The sequence below is a fragment of the Ananas comosus genome, linkage group 1 (genome assembly GCF_001540865.1).
Source record: "Ananas comosus cultivar F153 linkage group 1, ASM154086v1, whole genome shotgun sequence".
Classification (NCBI taxonomy): domain Eukaryota; kingdom Viridiplantae; phylum Streptophyta; class Magnoliopsida; order Poales; family Bromeliaceae; genus Ananas; species Ananas comosus.
Window position 1 is genome coordinate 3,895,998 of NC_033621.1, and position 21,062 is coordinate 3,917,059.

A 21,062-nucleotide genomic window follows, 5' to 3' on the forward strand; every position below is an offset into this window, starting at 1 on the left:
TAGATTGGGTACTTTTGGGACTTCTCGTCCGGTTGACGCATATAGCTATAGTAGCGGTTGTTGCATATGTACTTCTAGTTCTTTCTTTACAGTTGTCTTGCTACTATAGTATTGATATCCTTGTATGCTTGCAGTTGTACATACAGTAGCGGTAGTTGTGTTTTCATATATATATATCTCATTCGTTCATTATCGTTGCTACAGCATTTTACTTACCCATACTGTTGGTTATCTCTTCCTGATCCGGTGAGTACTCCTCGCCTTCTTCGGCTTGCGGTACCCACTGGGAGGGGAGACATGTTTACATGTTCTCACCTCCCTCACCATTTTTCAGGTATCGCGGGCGATGAGTAGTGGGACGAGACGTGAGGTACGTGTGTAGCGGTCGATAGAGCTTCCGACCCAGGTTATTTTCGATTTAGTTATTACCCTCGGTATTTCTGTTGATATATAGTTTAGTCGGTTTATATGGTTCAGTATTTTTATTACTTTGGAAAATGTGGATTTCTGGATTTTGTAAAATAAAAGGTTTTCTACCCCTCGTGGTAGCGTTTTTAAAAGAATAAAGGTTTCTGTGTAGAAAACAGCTTTCAAAAGATTTTGTGGATTTCTGTTTAAACCTCGAATGTAAAACTGTGTTGTGAATGGGGAATGTATGAACGTATAGCTATCTGTATATTCATTTGATTGTGGTTGTATACTGTTTGTACTGTTGTACTTGTGTGACGCCGTGCAAGTACAGGGGAAACTCTGTCCGTGTGAACAGTGGATTCCCTGTATTTGTGGCGGATCTGGCATACTTTGGGGTCAGGTTTTCAAAAAAAAAATTCAAACGCTTTTCCGCTGTATTTCAAACAAAAAGGAGACCCCGGGGCGTGACAGTTTTTTAGCCCTTGGATTGAGAAATGTGCGGTTAGGATGACGTGGAGCCCCTAGGGTTGAGTGGATGGTTGGTTGAATAGTATAATTTAACGTGTAAAAATAATAAAAAAGATTAATCTAACGGTAGAAAACTTGATAGCACCAAGTGCTTGGTGCTATCGATAGTATAGCAGCCGGCCTCTACTTATGGAGGGTACAACAATTGAGGGCAAAGATAAAATACAGAAATAAATCTCTTGAGTGATCAAAAACTTTGATTTGGTATATGGGCCTCTTGAGTGAGCCAGTATCTGAGGGACTCTACTTTGGTATACTAGTGCCCTTAATACTATTATGATGTTTAGATCTAAATAGAATACTAAAGAGAAGTGATAGCTCCTTTTGTATTTTACTATTAATTTCTAGATCACTTGCTTAGGAGACAAAAAAATTGGAGCATTTTGTCACGGACTTAGCGTTTTCGTTTGCAAAGTCCGTGCGGCACCCACCTTTCTTCGCAGAGATGGACAAGCCTTTGTCCCTATTGCAAGCCCGGCCTTTCGCATCCTACGACTAAGTATGCAAAGGAAAGAAACAAGAGAAAGAGGCAGACGTTCTCTCAAGAAAACTAAGTACTACACTACTTAGAAAAAGAGATTACAACATACAAACACACTCTCTCTTGTGTGCTTTGGCCTTAGCCAACCCTACTATTTATAGGCTCCTAAGTACATTGAATCTATCCACTCAACACACCCACTAACTAATACATAATGAGCCCTCATAATAGCCAAAAGTCCAAGAGTCACACCATAACTCATGGTAACTCATGACAGTTTTGCAACCCTAGAGTTTTCCACAGCGGGTTGGATTTGGGTCTCCTTGACAACCTGATTCAACCCATTTTCGCTAGCAGAGTTGGGCCAGAGATCGGGCTGCCACAGAATTTTTTCTAAGTCCCTGACAACTTGCTCTATTCGCACACATGCGCGTGCACAGCACGTGTCGAGTCGAGTCAAGCCGGGCCGGGCTGCGGACAGGCTCATTTATACTTATATTGATACTAAATTTTCTCTGATATCGGTTTGTTACGACAAAAGTAAAAAATATTTAGTTCATCTGGCATGAAAGTACTAAAAAAAATTGAGAAAGTGAGAAGAAAAATAAAGCACAAAAAAATTTACGTGGTTTGATTATTAGTCTTACATCCACGGGCGAAGACGCAGTAGTGATTTTCATTATAATCAAATTGATGTAAAAAAATGTACCTCTATTACAAAACTCTAGTCCCAAAAATACACTCTTACTTTTTCTTATCTGCCGTACCAAATTAATAGAATAAACGGTATATTCATAACGGTGGTTAAATCGCAATACAATTAGAAATACAAATTCACTCAGATAAAAAATAATCTTAATAAAATTAGGTATAAATTAAACTTAATTTAATGGGACAACCAAAACAAAAAGAATTAGAAAACCTTACGGTTTCAGAATCCGAGACATATTTAACAATCTCCACCTTGACTTGAATTTTTTATTTTCTCCACCAAAACTCCAAAAGCTCATGAAATGCTGTTGCACGTACAAACCAAGCTATAGAATACTTGAACTTCGTCAATGAAAGATACTTAATGAGGAAATCCGTGGGGTTCTCTAAAATGTCAATATATCTTTTTTTTCTCCGGTTATCCTTATGCAACCTTTGTTGTATGAGAAGGATAACTTACCGTAAAACGAAACTGCTGGAGCGATCAAACTTCTCAATCTCAAGTTTTGTCGATGTCTTAAGCACCCAAACGAATAATCTGACTTCAATACTAGTTTGTTAGAAATCTGCAACTTACACTAATATCAAATTTGCTTCGATACCAACTTATTATAAAATGAGAGAAGAAAAATAAAATACACAAATATTTACGTGATTCGGATACTGGTCTATATCCATACTGGTCTATATCCATGAGTGAAGACGAAGTGGAAATTTTCATTATAATCAAAATGATATACAAAATATGCTTATCTTACAAAACTCAAATCCGAAAATATACTCATACTGATTGTCATTTGCTAGACCAAATTATTAGAATAAATGATATATTTATAAAATGGTTAAATCCTACAGTATATTTAGATTTACATATTGTATTTATAAAAATGGTTAAATCCTACAGTATATTTATATTTATAAAAATGGTTAAATCCTACAGTATATTTAGAAGAATGAGGAAGAACGCGAGTAAAAAGACCAATTGACACAAAACTAGATTTTTCTTTTATGAAAAATGCTATATATGTATACTTAAATATAGAAGTAAATCTTACGATACATTCTTAGGCTTATAAAAATTCATTTGGATTTTTGTGAAAAAAAAATTGATTAGACTTGTAGAAAAAAATCAGTTATAAGAAAAATAAAATGTAAAATAAAAGGCTAAATTACATAAAATTTTTCTGTCAAAATTAGATTTTTCACTTTTCTCCTCTGCCATTTAAAAATCTACACTTTGCTTCCTTATAAAATAAAAAATATTCACTTCGTTCCCTGCCATTAGTGATTGCGTTTATAAAATATTATTATATATTTTTTTATGCCAAAAAATGTCCTCATCTTTCTCTCCTGTGAACATGATGAGGAGTAAAATGGTGAGGGGCAAAATAGTTATTTTATTATCACAGTTCACACCGTACCCTATGTAAATATTTTTTATTTTACAAGGGGATAAAATATAGATTTTTAAATAACATGAAAGAAAAGTAAAAAAATTAAGTATTGACAGAAAAATTTTTGTAATTTAGTCTAAAATAAATACCAAACCTGTGCTGTACCGACTGCGTTTACTCAAATCAAATCAAGAGACCGCCACTCCCTTTTCTTTGAGGGGCCGGACATCACTAAAGGCCAATCCCACCAAAGACACAATCTTTAAAAAAAGAAACAAAAAAGGAAAAAAAAAAANAAAAAGAAAGAAAAAAAAGGACCATGTAGAGACTAGACTCTAGAGGCAAAGTCACCCCACAAATCATAACATCTACTCATTTTCTTTTGTTGGCACACTAATTAATGCACCTCTCTCTCTCTCTCTCTCTCTCTCTCTCTCTCTCTCTCTATATATATATATATATATATATATATAAAGAATTCAGTGCTTGCACCTCGTGTATAAGTACATCTCATTGGCAAAGAAAAAAAAATTTAGAATTTACCGGATATATTACTGATCTGACGTCATCAATAATAAAATTATCCTGCTTAAATTAATACGTCCCATCATGATTAAAAAAAAAATATTTTTATTTTTATTTTCTTTCAAATAGAGAGATATGATTGGCTTATTACTTATAATATATTGCAAGTGTGATACAGTAGACTGCCTCCTTATTCACAGTAACGCTAAAATCCGATAATTATTGCCTCAAAATCAAAATCTAACTCACTATACGTATTGTACAAACAGTTAAAAAATACATGTATATATAGAGTCAAACTACTATACAATTATAGCACTAAGCATTTGTTGCTATCAAGTTTTTCGCTATTAAATCTATCTTTTTGGCCATTTTCACCCGTTAGATCATGCTATTCAACCAACCACCCACTCAATCAAAGAGGATTATCTTAACTGCACATCTTTTCATCCAAAAACTGAAAACCTAATAGCACAATAAGTTGATGCTATTAATAGTATAGTTTCCTAATTATATATATGGCTAGGGCTACTATATTTTTATGACTATAGAGCCCTTCATACTCATAAGTTGTTTTCAATTATTGAGCTTCCGAATTGATGATCCACTCAGTTAAATATGATCTAGAATATTTGAAACTTTTAAAAAATAAATTTCGTAATTATTTTTCGAAATCATAATAAAATTCATCAAGCGGATATAAAATGAACGATCAAATTGAACGACGTCTTAAAAATGGATGATCGGATCCTTCAATTTAAAATCGGAATTATTGATCTTTATCTATGTAGTGAATAGAATTTTCTATCAAAAATTCAATTGATTTCGATTCTTTTACACTGTTAAATTAACAAATATTCCATACCGGCTGTTAAAAATTATCAATTTTGTGGCATTTTGATCGTAAGGTAAATGATGTCGAAAAATTATAAAATTTGATTTCTAGAAGTTTTAAATGTTCTAGATAATGTTTAATGGTGTGGATCAGCGATTCGGAAGTTCTATCATCAAAAATAACTTATGAGTACGATGTCGATCGTACTCATAAAAGTATAGTAGCCCCACTCTTATATATATATATATATATATATATATATATAGAGAGAGAGAGAGAGAGAGAGAGAGAGAGAGAGAGAGAGAGAGAGAGAGTTAGGCTGCTATACTATCGGTAGCACGGAGGCCTCCGTGCTACCAAGTTGTTTTCGATGATGCGGCTTCTAAATCGACGATCGGCTCCGTTAGACTTGATTCTACACTATTAAAAGTATTGAAATTATTTCATAATTTTTCGACATCATTTGGCTAGTGATCGAAAGGTCTCAAAATTGACAATTTTAATGGTAGATGTGATGTGTTTGTGAATTTAACGGTGTAAAACAATCAAATAAAATGAAATTTTTATAGAAAATTCTTTTTACTATTTAGAGTAAGATCAGTACCTACTGATTCTTAAATTTCAAGCTTCTATCATTAATTTTTATGAGATTTATTTACAGCCTGTTCATTTTAGACTATTCGTTTGATATGTAAATGATACGAAAAATTATGAATTACGTTTTCATACTTTTAATAGTGTAGATCAAGTCTAACGGGAGCTGATCGTCAAATTTGGAAGCGCGCATCATTGAAAACAACTTGATAGCACGGAAGCCTCCGTGCTACACGATAGTATACCAGCTAGCTCTATATATAATATATATATATATTATATATAGGCTGGGGCTAATATACTTATTTGAGTAATACAGCCTTTTGTGCTCATAAGTTTCAACCGTTCAGATGAAAAAAATATGCGATTATGAAAGTGGTTACGGTTAGGTTGATAGTGGGCCCCTAGGGTTGAGTGGGTGGTTGGTTGAATAACATATCTAATGGGTGAAAATGTATTAAAGAAGTAGATCTAACGGGCAAAAACTTATGAGTACAAGAGTTCTATATCATAAAAGTATAGTAGCCGACTCATATATATAATATATATATAATATATATATATAATATATATATACTACTATATATATAAAATCCGGCTACTATAAATGTAATTAAAAAGATATATATATAACTCACAAATTTTTGACATTAATCCTTTATAAATCAAACAGTAGTACTTTTCTCTACTGTTGTTTTAATTTTTAAACCTTTGATGCCCGCTTTCAAAATACGGTATTTTTTATGCATTAGTTATTTAGATGGTGTTCGTTCCTACCTATCAAATCAGATTTTGATTTTAAGATTTTAATCATCGAATATTAAAGGGCTCTTTAGTTTGATGTAATTACAAATTCAGTATAATTAAAAAAACATGTAATTAAAAATATATTTTTTATAATTATACATGTCTTGATTGGTTGAATGCAGTAGAAAGCGCTGCAGCTACAAATAATCTATCTAATGTAAAAGAAAAAAAAATTTGATTAAGAGGTGATCGGCCAAATAAGCTTATTTTTCTCTTGAAAATTATCTTTAACCAATTTGGATGTAGTTTTTACTATTAGAAGTGAGTTCTTTGTATAGTTTCAAATGCAACGATTGATAAAAAAGTAATCAAATTAACTAAATATTGTATTTAGAGGTTGTTTGGTTTGGTGTAAATAGAGAGGTAAAAGTTCCATCACTGTTGGTGTTTATTTTATTGTAAGTCAAAAAAATAATGCAACTCAAGTTACGTTAAGTGTATATTTATTTCACCGAAACTGGACTTTGGGTTGAAGCGAACTTTGGGTTGAAGTGGAGTTTAGTGAAAATTATTTCTTTTCCGCTGTTTGTTTCGTAGCTATGGAAGTGAAGTTCTATTAGTTCTGCTGTCTGTTTAGTAGGAAGGATATGATGTAAAAGTATAATTTATATATAAATAATAAATATTTTAATAAATAAAAATAATATAAGTATATTTTTATATAATTAAAATTTAATTTAAAACAACTAAATAATTTTTTTATACATAAATTATAGTAATACAATAATAAAATTATAAAGTAAAAAAATTATTAATACTTAATTAATCAATTTTTATCATATTTTAAATGTACAAACTAAATAAAGAAAATATTAAAACTTAACTAATCAATTTTTATCATATTTTAGATATATTAACTGAATAAAAAAAATTAGTAACATGATTATGTATATTTAAATATAACCATCTTTATCTATTATATTATTTTATTATTTTTTCTTTATCTTTTTTCACCGTAATTGACTTCGGCCCACGATGGGGCGAAGTCAATTATACCGTTTAAGGTTAACTCGAGTTTCGACTGTAACTTTTTTACGGCGAGCCAAACAACGAAAGTGACCGTTTAGGATGAAAACGATTTCCCTCCTCTCCACTTCCACCCCACTTCTACCCAAACAAACATGCCCCATCCACTTCACCAACTTTTGATTTCTCCCTCTAGAGTACAAAACTCGATCAAGTTCCATCACAATCACTCTCTAAAAAATTTATTAAATATTAAAGCCTAAACTCTACTTCCTTTAGAGAGGATTAGAGTTACTTTCTTTTATAATGGGTTAAGATTACTTCTAAATAATAATGAGTAATTCAATTATTTAATAGTTTGGATTTTATAGAGATGAGTTTATCACTATATTTAAAAGGCAACGATATCCACTTACTTACATCAAAATAAATAATGAGACTTAAAAAATTAATTTTATCAGCATTAAATTACATCAAAATAAATAAAAAAATAATTAAATTTAACTTTCAGACCATACGAGTTACATTAAAATAAACAACAAAAAAATAACCACACTTCAGAAAAATGTAAATACTACTGCACTTGAGTTACGGAGGATCTAAAAATTTGTCAATTTAAACACTTTCTTACAATCGTAGTGCAATTATAACTGTATGCAATCGAATAGTCCTTTAGTGCGGTCCGTAGAGCGCACTTAATTAATCATACACAGGATGTAGGCAATAATTTCTTACATGTTTATAAATTGACTGGTCAAACATGTGCATTGAATTGAAATGTCTAATAAGAGGGGACACTTCCTCTTTCAAAAGCTTTGTAGGACCATTCATTCCTTTCCTGTTTGAACCTGCAACACAAACACACAGCCCCACCTAGAAAGATACAAATAGGGCCAATTTTTTTTTTTTGAATCCCGCAACCGCAACGGTCATCTAAAGATTGATGATCATGATCATGATCATCATCACCAATTATTCCACACCATAATAACCTCAGGCTAAAAAATTCACTGACTATCTCCAGCGCAGATGACAAAAGACTCAATAATTAATATCCAAACTTGTAAATTCGAAATATAATTACTATACATTTTTAGCTAAGTTTGTTTAAAAGAGGGGATGAAGAGGCAACTTGCGAGTTTACATACGCGGCCATTTTGATGATCGTATGCCTTACATATAATGTTGTAAAGCTTCGAACCACAAAAAGAAAAAAAGTTAGGGTAAACTTCAATTTACTTAATTAAGTGTGTACCCTGCGATTGATATTGCATTTAATTATTCTGTAGTTTACCAGCTGTACTTAGCGTAGTTATCTAAGGGCTTAATACTTGATCTCGAAATTTCAAGTTCGAAACTTAGTTACTTCATATTTTTAGCTGAGTTTATTTCCAAAAAATAAATAGAGCGAATAGCACCTATCCTTAATCTTAAAAAAATGAAAAAAAAAAAATCTTGTGGCTTAGTAAGTTTTCACTTTACTATTTTATAGTTTAAAAAATTACACTTAACAATCATATGACTTTATTTTTATTTTATTATAAGAACGTATGATGCAACTTATAAATTTTTATATTTTATTTCTAAAAACGTCTTAATTTAGTTTTTGTTCTCAAATATATTTTAAGCGAAGAAGAAGTTACTGCAGGCACCAGATTCGTCCGTACATCCCTGCGGCAAGCATCCATTAGCTCTTGATCCTATCTACTCATTTCAAACTCTACAATAACTTTATTCTACTATATTAATTTAGTTGTATCGAAAATTAAATTATTATAAAATATATTTTATTGTACTAGCTTGTGCCACTGTGATAATGCAAATTATGTTATTTAGCTATTTTTTATCATATGATTTATAGTAAAAAATTATAATGATTTTTATTTGTTGCAAAAGTTATTATTATAACTCATAGTTATCAATTGCAACAGTACTTATTAGTAAGAAAGAATGAGTTTTTAGTATCCGTACCATTTTTTTACTTGAAAATTAGACGAATGAATTGAAAATGTGAGATGACTAAATGATAAATATACTTTGTACAGACATAGAATATCCATAAGATACTTTTTTACTTATTTAATAGGTAAATGATATCTAAAAATTATAAAATTTAGTTTTTAAATATTTTTAATAGTGTAAATCAAGTCTAACAGAGCCGATCGTCGATTTGGAAGCCGCATCATCGAAAACAACTTGGTAGTACGGAGCCCTCCGTGCTACCGATAGTATAGTAGCTTAGTTCTATATATATATATATAGAATTAGGCTGGAATACTATTAATAGTAAAACACTATTTTTGCTATCAAATTTTTAACCCTTGGATGAAAAATTGTAGGGTCAGGATGATATTAGTCCGTTAGAGTTGAATGGTCTCCTAGGGTTGAGTGGTCCCCACTAGGTTATAGTATTTAATCCAATGATTAGAAATAATGAAAAGAGTTGATCCAAAGGCTAAAAAATTGGTAGCAACAATGGAATTTTGCTACTAATAGTAGCCCAGTCCAACTCTCTCTCTCTCTCTATATATATATATATATATAGAATATATATATATATAATATATATATATATATATAAAAATTAGGTTGAATACTATTAGTAGTAAAACGCTTTTTGGCTATCAGTTTTTAATCTTTGGATGAAAAATTATAAGGTAAGGATGATATTAGTCAGTTAGAGTTGAGTGGTCCCCATAGGGTTGAAGTGGTCCCCACTGGATTATTAGTATTTAATCCAATGATAAAAATGATTGAAAGAGTGATCCAAAGGCTAAAAAACTAATAGCGCATAATAAAATTTTGCTACTAATAGTAGCCCAGTCCAATCTCTATATATATATATATATATATATATATATAATATATAATATATAATATATATGTATAATATATTTTGAGGACGAAAAGTGAAGCCTGGAATAAGTTTGGGGACTAGCAGTGCAGTTTACCAAAATTAGAGATCTCGTACAAGAAAACAATGTGCCGACTTTTGTCCATTTAAGCTCCAACCTGTGCCCACTTAGGTAACACATATTTAACGCTAAGAAAGCGAAGAGCCACAATTCACTCAATTGTTGTTACATGTTCATCCTATTGTGCTTGTGTTTTTGAGTGTTGAGGATTGGAGGAGGATGGAGCAGCAGCAGCAGCAGCAGGGCTCATATTCAAACTTTGTTCCGCCGCCGCCTGCATATTCCGCGCACTCCGCTCCGCGGTCGGTGGAGACGCTGGTGGTGGTACTGGCGGCGATCACGATCGCCGCCGTGCTCGCCGGGATCTGCGCGCGCATCTGCGGCGGGCGGCATTCGGCGGGGAGCGCCGACCGCGACATTGAGGGGTGGGTCGAGAAAAAGTGCAGGAGCTGTCTGGACAGCGGCCTTTCATCACCGCCGCAGCCGCCACTGCCGCCTCCGCCAGAGGGGCAGCAGGGATCAAAGCCTGCTGAGGCAAAGAAGTGATGCAAGTGAGAAAAGAGCAGAGAGCGAGAGAGAGAGTAGCAGGTGTAGTAGACACTCATTTAAGCTTTGTGAATTCAGTGAGTGTGTATTACTTTTCTTCTCTTTTTTTTTATTAAAAAAAAAAAAAACTAGGCTTGAGAGTCCAACTTTTCTTGCTTCAATTTGCAGAAATGATGTTACAGGGACAATGACAGACAGGAAGGATCTGTTCCCACAAGAAGGCTCCAACTCTTTTTTTTTTTTTTTTTTTTTTTTTTTTCTTTTCGTCTTTGTCGAGGTCCTCGTTGCCTCAGCTTGTTTCACCTAATTATCTCTTCAATGAATGAAGTAGGTAGCATGCTACTTTTTTCTAAAAAAAAATTTATAGAAATGATAAAATTAACCGTTTATTTTTTTAAAAAAATTGTGCGTCTTCGTGATATATGAAAGATTGATTAGACTGTCTTTGTTTAGCTCTGTTGTGACATTTTTGTGAGATAGGTCAAATTTGTGATGTTTTTGCTAGAAATGAACCCAGGAAAGTGTAAATGCACAAATTTAGAGGGGTTTATAAATAGAGTAATGCTATATTTTTTAACCACTTCTACATTATTTTATAATTTGTGTAGTTTAATGATTGGAAATTTTTATGTCCTGGTGATATGCACTTTTCTTTCCCCTTGTTATGCATAAAAATGTATGAAGAACCCCTGATATGCACTTTTTTTTTTTTTTTTTTGTNTTTTTTTTTCGTCTTTGTCCGGCTTTTCATCTCTTTAGAGGCCTTGTTGCCTTACCCATGTAGCTAAGTTCATATCCTGAATGAATGAAGAGGGTAGTGTGCTATCTTTTTCTCAAAAAAAAAGAACACCTGGGTTACCGGCGTTTCTTAAACTGCCCTCTCAACTTTCATTTTTTGTTGAGATTTTCTCAACTTCTACTTTGATTTTTTTAAATTAAGTAATTTTAGTAAAAAAAAAAAGGGTAAAAATTTATCATAATTTATTGGTGATTTCTTTTTAGCAAATAAAATTAGACCGGTTTAATAGTTTGATAAAATTTACGAGGAAATTAATTCTATTTCAAAATGCCCTATACTTGAGGGGGTCTTAGTACATTTTTACTAAAAATGGGGTAAAGTTTAATTTGTTTCCACTAGTTTATTTTTAGTTTGTCGCTTGTGGTTCAGAAATTACGCTTAAAAATCTTACCATTTTTATTTTTATTTCACTCTAAGTGTATACCGTTAAACAAAGTTAAATAAGATAGTAAAATAAAAGTAAAAGCAAAATGAAAAGATAAGTTAAGCATAACTATATTTAACTCTGTTTAAGGCAAGATTCAAAAATTAGTAGGAGGATCAAATTCTTGATTAGAGTAGCCTTCAGATGTATGGATGGGCGCACTATACTGTCTCAATATTATAATCTGGTCCCCATACATTTTACAGTAATACTTCGGTTGTCGAAGGTTTAGAAAAAAAAAAAAAAAATTAATATATCTTTCAAAACTTTTAAAATGTTTAATATATCCTTAATTGACCAAAATGTCTGTAGTGTACTAAATTTTTATAAATTATCTAAATTCTAGTAAGAAATACTACTGGATACTATTTAGTATGTTTTAGTAGAGGTTGAGATTTGTTGGAGTGGTATGGCACAAAAATGACGTGAAAATAAAATTTTGGGATCAAATTCTGTAGAGTACTAAAAGGTCTATTGCACATATCGGTACGGAAAAATAGAGTACCGGTATTCAATAGAAAGTTCAGCCGGAGAAACTTTCGGATTCTACGAAGCTTTTATGAGTTACCGGTGCTCAATCGGGGTTTAGTAATGATACTAGATTTGGAGTACCGGTACTTACCTGCATGGGGATTGGGGACTGAAATTGCTCAGGTTGCAATATCTCTTTCCATGGGGACCTATTTGGAATTTTGTCACACCTGTATATAATCCCAACCTCTCTTTCACTCTCATTCTCTCTTTCTCAAGAGAAATTTTGGCTAAGTTGTTATCTCCTCCACCTTCATTTACTTCTTCTTCCTCTTTTCTCCTCTCTTTTCCTCCATGCATTCATGTTCTTTTCCTTCTCCATTCTCTTCCTCAAGGGGCTTCAACCTTTTCCAAATTAACTTGGAGTTAGAGGAGTGGTTTGGAGCTTTCAATCTTCAATCCCTTCATCTTCGACGTGGATTAGGGCAGATCTAATTGAAATAAGCCTTCATGTTTAGAGCCTCTATATAGCTAGTATGTTAATTTTGATGTGATTTGGAGATTTTGGTAGAATATGGCACGTTAGGATTTAATTTAGAGATTTGTAATTTGAGGATTTCTATTTGAAATTGACGAATGAAAGGCCTCAACAACTCCAATCGATCGAGGCTTCGATAAGGATTAAGCGAGTTGAGATACTTTCTCCATATTTTTATATGAATTTTGGAGAAATTTTAGATAAGAACTTTTAGGGGTACGTTTCGATGAATTGGAAAATTGTCTTTAAGAAGGGTACGAGAGTGAACTCACAACTTTGGATTGGAAAAACAACAGAATTTAGCTGACTAGCTATGTGGTTGACGCAATCTAACCGAAATTGGTGAACCCTTTCTATATCGTCTACTCCTTAATTGGTTTTAATATCTTGTTAATTATGTTCATACACGACATTCCTCTCACATGCATGTTAGTAGTATAATAATCTACATTATATGCTTTATGGGAGCTTTATGTTGAGCATGCTTTATAAGCTAGTTGTTCTTTCCTTCTTATAGCGTGTTGATCGAGTCAAGATAATTGAGAGGGACTTCTATTTGTTGGGACTTGATCACAGAATTTATGAACACAACATGTAGAAACAGTGTTGCTAAGTTGAGAGAACTTGTTGACGACTCTCGTGTCGAATACCTGTAGGTTATATTGTTGTTGAGGATGATGCATGAGAGCAAAGTTTGCAGCTGACTGTTAGATGTGACTCGAAATTGATAATTGACTCAAGTTCGAATTTTTGGCTCGCTTACAGTTTCGCGGTGTGACCAAATTAGAAAATAAAATTGTAAAGAAAAAATGAATGTATGTGGTGTTTGTTAAGAGTTTTTCTTTTCGTTTTTGCCATAAAAGCGTGAGATCGTGGTTGGTTGTACTAACTGAACATTGTATTCCTTTTTTTGTTTTGATAGTGAAGCTCTCTCTTTCCTCGCCCGTGATTTTTTCCTGTAAAGAATTTTTCACGTAAATCTGTGGGTTTTATTTTGTTTCTGCTTGTGGTTTGTTTATTTTGTGTTCGTCATTTCGTTTCCGTTTGTACGTTTGTCGTAACACTGACAAACTCAGTTCAATTAACACATGCTTGTGAGGGTGGCTCTCTACAAGCCAAGACTCTTCGGAGATATAGCCAATGCGAGTAAGCTCACCCTTACTTTTGAGAGTTTAATTGGGATAAAAGTATATAGGAATATGCTTCTATATTTTTCGGTGGGATTACAAAAATATATGATAATCGACTTATCATTGCGATATGCGGAACGCAATATTACGTACAAAAATAAACAGAATATTTTTTCATTGTACTTTCTCATCGCACATAACACAATCTTTCCGCAATTCCAAACGAAGCCTTCATATTTTAAAAGGGTATTTATGGACGGGATTACGGTATATAAAATATCTAGAATAGGAATGGACCATTCTGATTTCGATTCTAAAGTTAATATAGAGTGAACCAAACATGCTATCTTAATATTTCTTTTTTATAATAAAACTTAAAGAATTTTCTAAACCCAAAGATAAAGAAGTGTAAGATCTACACTTCTTTATAGAAATACCAGTAGTATTTCTTTAAAATTAAAGAAATAATATTTAATAAGCCGTTCAAAATTTTAGAAATATCATATTTATTCCCGAATGACCAAAAATCCTTGTCAGTTTCAATTTTTTTTAAAAATATTCTCTTTACATTTTTAGGGTTTACTGATGGAATTAAATTTTATAAGAGCATTTGGGATATAAAAAGATAAATTAAAATTTTTTTAATAATAGTAAGGGACAAATAAGCCAAGCCCCAAAATTAAATGTCTAATAAAAGAACTTCTTACCCGTCGTTCCTTCGCTCGTTGTCTTTTTTATTATTATTATTACTTTTAAGGAAACCAGTTTTCTTAGCGAGAGTGTTAACATTGCGTTTACTAAAACTCTGAACAATTAAAACAAATAATACCATTTTATAGAAATATTAGCACCTTATGTTGGATTGTTGACACTAAATATAATGTCAAAAATTCGCGCTTTTGAAATTGTAGTTAATACTAACGATTCGCCAAATGGCATCAGAACAGAATTCTAGATTCAATAAGATAATTTCACATAATATAATTGTGCCGATACTCATGATGAGAGAGAGAGGAAGAGGGAGGGGGAGGGCAGAGGTCGGATTAGACTGAGTTACAATCGGAAATAATAAATAATGTGTATTGTTCTGCATATGAATAGCTCAAACTGTTGGAATTGTAATTAGCTCACCCAATCATCCAACACGTCAGGTCGCTTAAAGTAACTTTTTATTTTTTTGTTTGAATGAAAATATATATGTAATAATCACTAAATAGTGAAACAAATTAAGTATGCTACTGTTATTGGGGAGCGAGTTAGGACCGATTTGTGTTCGTTCGTTTAGTAAATAAGTCGAACATGAGCTGACTCGTTAAAATATCGAGCTGAAAAATTAAGCCCATGTTCGGTCGTTTATTAACGAGTCAAATAAGAGTTAGCTCGCGAACAATAAATTAGATTCTCATCCCTACTATTGGATAAGAAGTTAAAAAAAAAAATTATAAATTTCTTTATATTTGAGTTGGCTTAAAATCCAAATAGTAAAAATTTATAATATATATATATATATATATATATAGTAGAGCTAGAATACTTATAAAAGTATCATCCAAGTGATTTTTGTGTGTTTTTAGCCCTTGGATGGAGAGATGTGAGGTTGATATGATAGTGGTAGGTGGTGATAGGTGGTGGTAGGTGGAATAGTGTTTGATCCAAGGGCTATTAGTAATTAAAAAGTAGATCCAATGGCTAAAAACACACAAGTATCACTTGGGTGATACTTGTAAAAGTATTCTAGCCCTACTTATATATATATATATATATATATATATATATATATTATTAAGTTATATATAATATATAATATATAATATTTATATATATAAGAGTATGAGCTAAGAATAGTATCGGGATACAAACGGTTCCGTTGCCATTATTTATTTTCGATTGATAGAGCTATCAAACGACGATCGGACCGTTGATATGAATATACATTAAAGTGTTTAGAATCAGAATTTCAAATTTTTTTCGGAAATCATTTGCCAATATCAAAAGGTTTCAAAATTTATAATTTTAGCATGGTGATTATGAGGGTTTTTCTCGTTTACGGCGAGTAAAAATATCCAAATCAATTGAAATTTTGTTAGAAAATTCTTTAAATATTTAAAACAAGATCAATACTCTTATTTGACATCAAGACTCCTATCAATTCATTTTTAAAGAATATTCATTTCGGCACAGTTCTATTTGTGTCCACTCGATGATAAGAAACAATCTCTAAAAAGCTATAAATTTTGAATTTGCTAGTACTTAAGTCTGGTATAAATCATATTCAACGGATGGCCGATTCATCGATTGGAGGTACCGATCATCGAAAACAAATGAGGTGGCTAACGGAGCCCGTTAGCTACCGATATCATCTCCCCAGCTCAAACTATATATAGTATATATATATATATATTATATATTATATTATGACAAGAGGCCTGCTGTGCTCTCAGGAGACGGAGGCCTTCCAGTGCTCCCTGAGCCGTATTTCGAGGTGATGGAGTTTTCGAAATCGAACGATCCGCATCGATTAAATTGATCTAAGCGTTATTTAAAGTTTCTAGAAATAATTTTTTGCGATTTTTCGATATCATTTACCTTAGCAATCGATAAAGGAATTCAAAATCAATATTTATTAACGGCTGAAAATAAAATGCTATAAAAGTGGGACTATAGCCCCATAAAATTTCTCGATCAGAAATATAGATCTTGTTGTAGATTAGAATAAAGAATTTTCTATCAAGATTTCTCATCTGATTTGAATACTTTTACACCGTAAATTCAAAACGCATATAGCAACCATTTAAAATTATGGATTGAATCTTTCTGATCAAATAGCGTAAATTGATATCGAAAAATCGCGAAAAATTATTTTTTAGAAACTTCAATACGCTAGATCAAGTCTAACGGAGCGACTCGTGATTCGAAAATTCCCATATCGAAAACAGTCAGCGAGCACGGGCCTCTGTGCCTCCTGATAGAGCCACAGCAGCCCTGCTCTTATATATATATATAGTCTTCAGTGTTTTGAGTTATTTACTTCTTTCAAAGGTTTTTTTGTTTTTTTTTTTTTTTTTTTTGTTTTTTTGAGAGATAAGGTAGCACCGGCTAGCCGCTTCGTTAATTTCATTTAGAAACTTAAATTAGCTGGAAAAGTGAAATCAACTAGGATTGAACTATACGGTCATCGAGTTACCAACCACCAAGTCCTTTGCCACTTGCCTAAGAAATGCTGTTCGGTTTCTTTCAAGGTTTGTGTAAATTTAAAAAGAAAATATATATGTACTATATATATTAATATATATGTATGTATTTAATGTAATATATATGTTATATATATAATACAATATACATACATATAATATATAAATATACAATATATATATGATTATTAATATATATATATTAGTATATATATATCAATAAATATATTATATATAATATATATATATTTGTATATTATGTTATATTATGTATATATATACATATATATACATATATATATACTATTATACTAATATATATAACATAATTACATACATTATATATACATATATACATATATATATATATACATATATTATACATAATATACATATAGATAGTATACATATATATACATACATATATATATATATAGTATATATATACAAATGAATACATATATATATATCATATATATATTTATAAATATGTTGATATACATTATATCATATAATATATATTATAATATATATATATATATATATAGTGAACGGTACCATGCTATCGGAAGCACGGAGCATTCGATGCTTCCAGAGTGTTATTCGATGTGCGGACTTTCGAATTGTCGATCGGCTCCGTTTTTACACTTGATCTAGAGTATTTGACAGTACTAGAAAATAAATTTATGATTTTACGATATAATTTGCTATGTGAACGAAGGGGCTCAAAATCAACTGGCCTGAAATAAAAATCATTACAAAATGTAATAATATTGACAGTTTAAAATTTTAAAATCAAAGAATGATTATGTTTTTTATATAGTATAGAAGAATCTTTCTACTCAGAAATTTCAGTGATCTTGCGATATTTGTCACCATTTAAAACCTTGCAAGCTCACTTACCGGCAATTTGACATTTGTTGATTTTTGACGCCATTCTATCACTAGGCAAATGATAATCGAAAAAAATAATAAAATTTATTTTCTAGTGTACTCCAAATACTTAGCATCAAGGTTTAACGGGCACGATCGACGCATTCGAAAGTGGCAACATCGGAAAACGCAGCTGGAAACGGAAGGCTCCGTGCTTCAGTAGCATGGTAGCGCACTATATTATATTTATATATTTAGTGGGCTAGATACTTATAAAAGTATATGGGTGACTTGTGTTTTTAGCCTTGGATGGAGAGATGTTAGGTTGAGATGGATCGGTGGTAAGTGGTGGTAGGTAGGTGGTAGGTGGAAATGTGTTATCCTTAAGGGCTATTATATAAGTCAAAAAAGTAGTCCAATGGACTTAAAACCTAATGCACATGATGTAGATATTGATAAAAGTATCATAGTCAACTCCTCTCTCCTCCTATTCTCTCTCTCTCTCTCTCTTCATTCTCGTCTCTCTTCTTCTCTAATATTATTATATATATATTATATATTAGGCTACTATACTATCGGGTAGCACGGAGGCGTCGCGTGCTACCAAGTTGTTTTCAATGATGCGGCTTCCAAAATCGACAGATTCGGCTCCGTTAGACTGAGTCTACACTATGAAAAGTATTAGAAACTAAAATTTCTTAAATTTTTCGATATCTTCATATAAAACAAATAGTTCTAAAACTTGAACGCTGAAAATAAAATCTCCATGAAAAAATGATTGAATTAAAAGATTTTAAATTCAAGAAGACATATAATGATCTACTCTAATAGTCGAATAGAATTTCTATAAAATTTCATCGCATTTGGATTGTTTTACACGGTTTAAACTTGCAAACACACCACATCCCATTAAAATTGATCAATTTTGAGATCTTTTGAATCAATAGTCAAATGATGTCCAAAAAATCTAAATTTAGTTTCACATACTTTCATAGTGTAGACAAGTCTAACGGAGACCGATCGTCGATTTGGAAGCCGCCATCATAGAAAACAACTTGGTAGACGAGCGTCGTGCTATCGTAGCATAGTAGCCGGATCTATATTATATTATTAATATATATATTATATATATTAGAGGAGAGAGAGAGAGATCTGAGGAGATGAGAAGGAGATGACTAGAGAGAGAGAGAGTGAGCTGGATTACTATGTAGAAAGGGCTCTGTTGCCACCATTTTGTTTTCGATGATGGAGCTTCCAAATCGACGATCGGCACCGTGTTGAAAATGCATCTTACACTTGAAGTATCTAGAAAGTTCAAATTTATACTTTCGATATTTGGTTTTCTTGTCATCAAGTGGGCGTAAAAATAAACGGCTGAAAATGAATATCTCTAAAAAAGTGATGATAGAATTTTGTATCTATGATCGAAGAGTTATTAGATCGTCGTTCTAATGTTTAAAGAATTTTCTAACAAAATTCATGATTTTGATAGTTTCACTGGTTACGAGAAAACCTCATCAGTCAACATTAAAATTTATCACTTCTTGAAAACCTTTGATCATAAGGTTAAAATGATGTCGAAAAGATTTGAAATTTAATTTCTTAAATACTTCAAGTAATATGGATCATGTTAACGGTGTTCGATCGTCGATTGGAAGAGCCTCCATCTAAAAACAACATAGTGGCAACGTAGCCGTTTGCTATCGATTAGCATTCCAGCGCTAAACTATATTTATTATATATTTATATAATATATATATATATATATAGTAGAGCTATTATACTATCGGAAGTATAAAGTGGTTGGTATTTTCAATTTTTGGGCCCTTAGATCAACCCCATTGATCATTTCTAACCATTGGATTAATATTATTAATCAATGGGGACCACTCAACCCTAGGGGGACCACTCAACCCTAAGGGGACCGCTATCATCATAACCGTAGAATCTTTGATCCAAGGGCTAAAATATCGAAAGCACCAACTACTTTATGCTTCCGAAAGCATAGTAGCTCTACACTGTATATATATATATATATATATAAAGCCGAACATGAGCGAGCTAATACTAACTCGTGTTCGGCTCGTTAAAATTTTGAGCCGAAAATTAAACAAACTCATGTTCAACTTGTTTATTAAACAAGTCGATCGATGTCGAACTTATTTGAACTAAACGCGAGCCGGCTCGGGAACATGAGTGATACAATAGAGGTATCGTAATTCTTGGCCTAGATATTTTAGAAAAACTATATAAAGCCGAACATGAGCGAGCTAATCCTAACTCATGTTCGGCTCGTTAAAATTTTGAGCCGAAAAACATAACTCGTGTTCAACTCATTTATTAAACGAGTCGATCGATCTCGAACTTATTTGAACTAATCGCGAGCCGGCTCGGGAACACGAGTTATATAATAGAGGTATCGTAATGCTTGGCCTAGATATTTTAGAAAAAACTTCAAAAACTCTCCTGTGGTTTCGCACTTTTTCACTTTAGTACCTTATGATTTAAAGTGTATTAAGTTAGTACCCTGTGGTTTCGCACTTTCTCACTTTGGTATACTGTGGTTTAAAGTGTATCAAATTAGTACTCTCTGGTTTTATTTTTATATCAAATTAGTATCCTGCTGTTTCATTTTTTTCTTTTTATTATTTATTTCGAGATATTTTTTTTGTTAAATCAGTGACAAAATTAAAACTAAATGGTAGTAAAATGAATATTCGATAAACTTAGGTAGGGTATCTAAGTTTTTTGTATATAACTTAATGAAATATTAAACCACGGGATATTAAAGTGAGAAAGTGTGAAACCACGGAGTACTAACTTCTTTAAACCACATACTACAAAGTGAAAAAGTGCGAAACCACTTAGGGTATTTGAAGTTTTCCCTCTATTTTAAAGAGGGGCCTTGATTATTGGATTGACT

At 32.0% G+C, this 21,062-nt stretch overlaps 1 protein-coding gene across 2 annotated transcripts; it reads left to right on the forward strand.

Moving 5' to 3' along the window:
• LOC109707024 lies at positions 10,328 to 10,935 on the forward strand. 2 transcript variants are annotated; one of them, XR_002215397.1, is made up of 2 exons: positions 10,328 to 10,790; positions 10,882 to 10,935. XR_002215397.1 is itself a non-coding variant. In XM_020228074.1 (2 exons), the coding sequence occupies exon 1, from the start codon at positions 10,387 to 10,389 to the stop codon at positions 10,711 to 10,713; it is 327 nt and encodes a 108-aa protein (XP_020083663.1). In that variant the 5' UTR covers positions 10,328 to 10,386; the 3' UTR covers positions 10,714 to 10,755; positions 10,882 to 10,925. The 2 variants fall into 2 exon arrangements, 1 of the variants encoding a protein (XP_020083663.1); XM_020228074.1 differs by having other exon boundaries at positions 10,328 to 10,755; positions 10,882 to 10,925.

What these genes read in the sequence shown, in the direction of transcription:
- LOC109707024 (XM_020228074.1), top strand. Translation starts at nt 10,387, where the DNA reads ATGGAGCAGCAGCAGCAGCAGCAGGGCTCATATTCAAACTTTGTTCCG.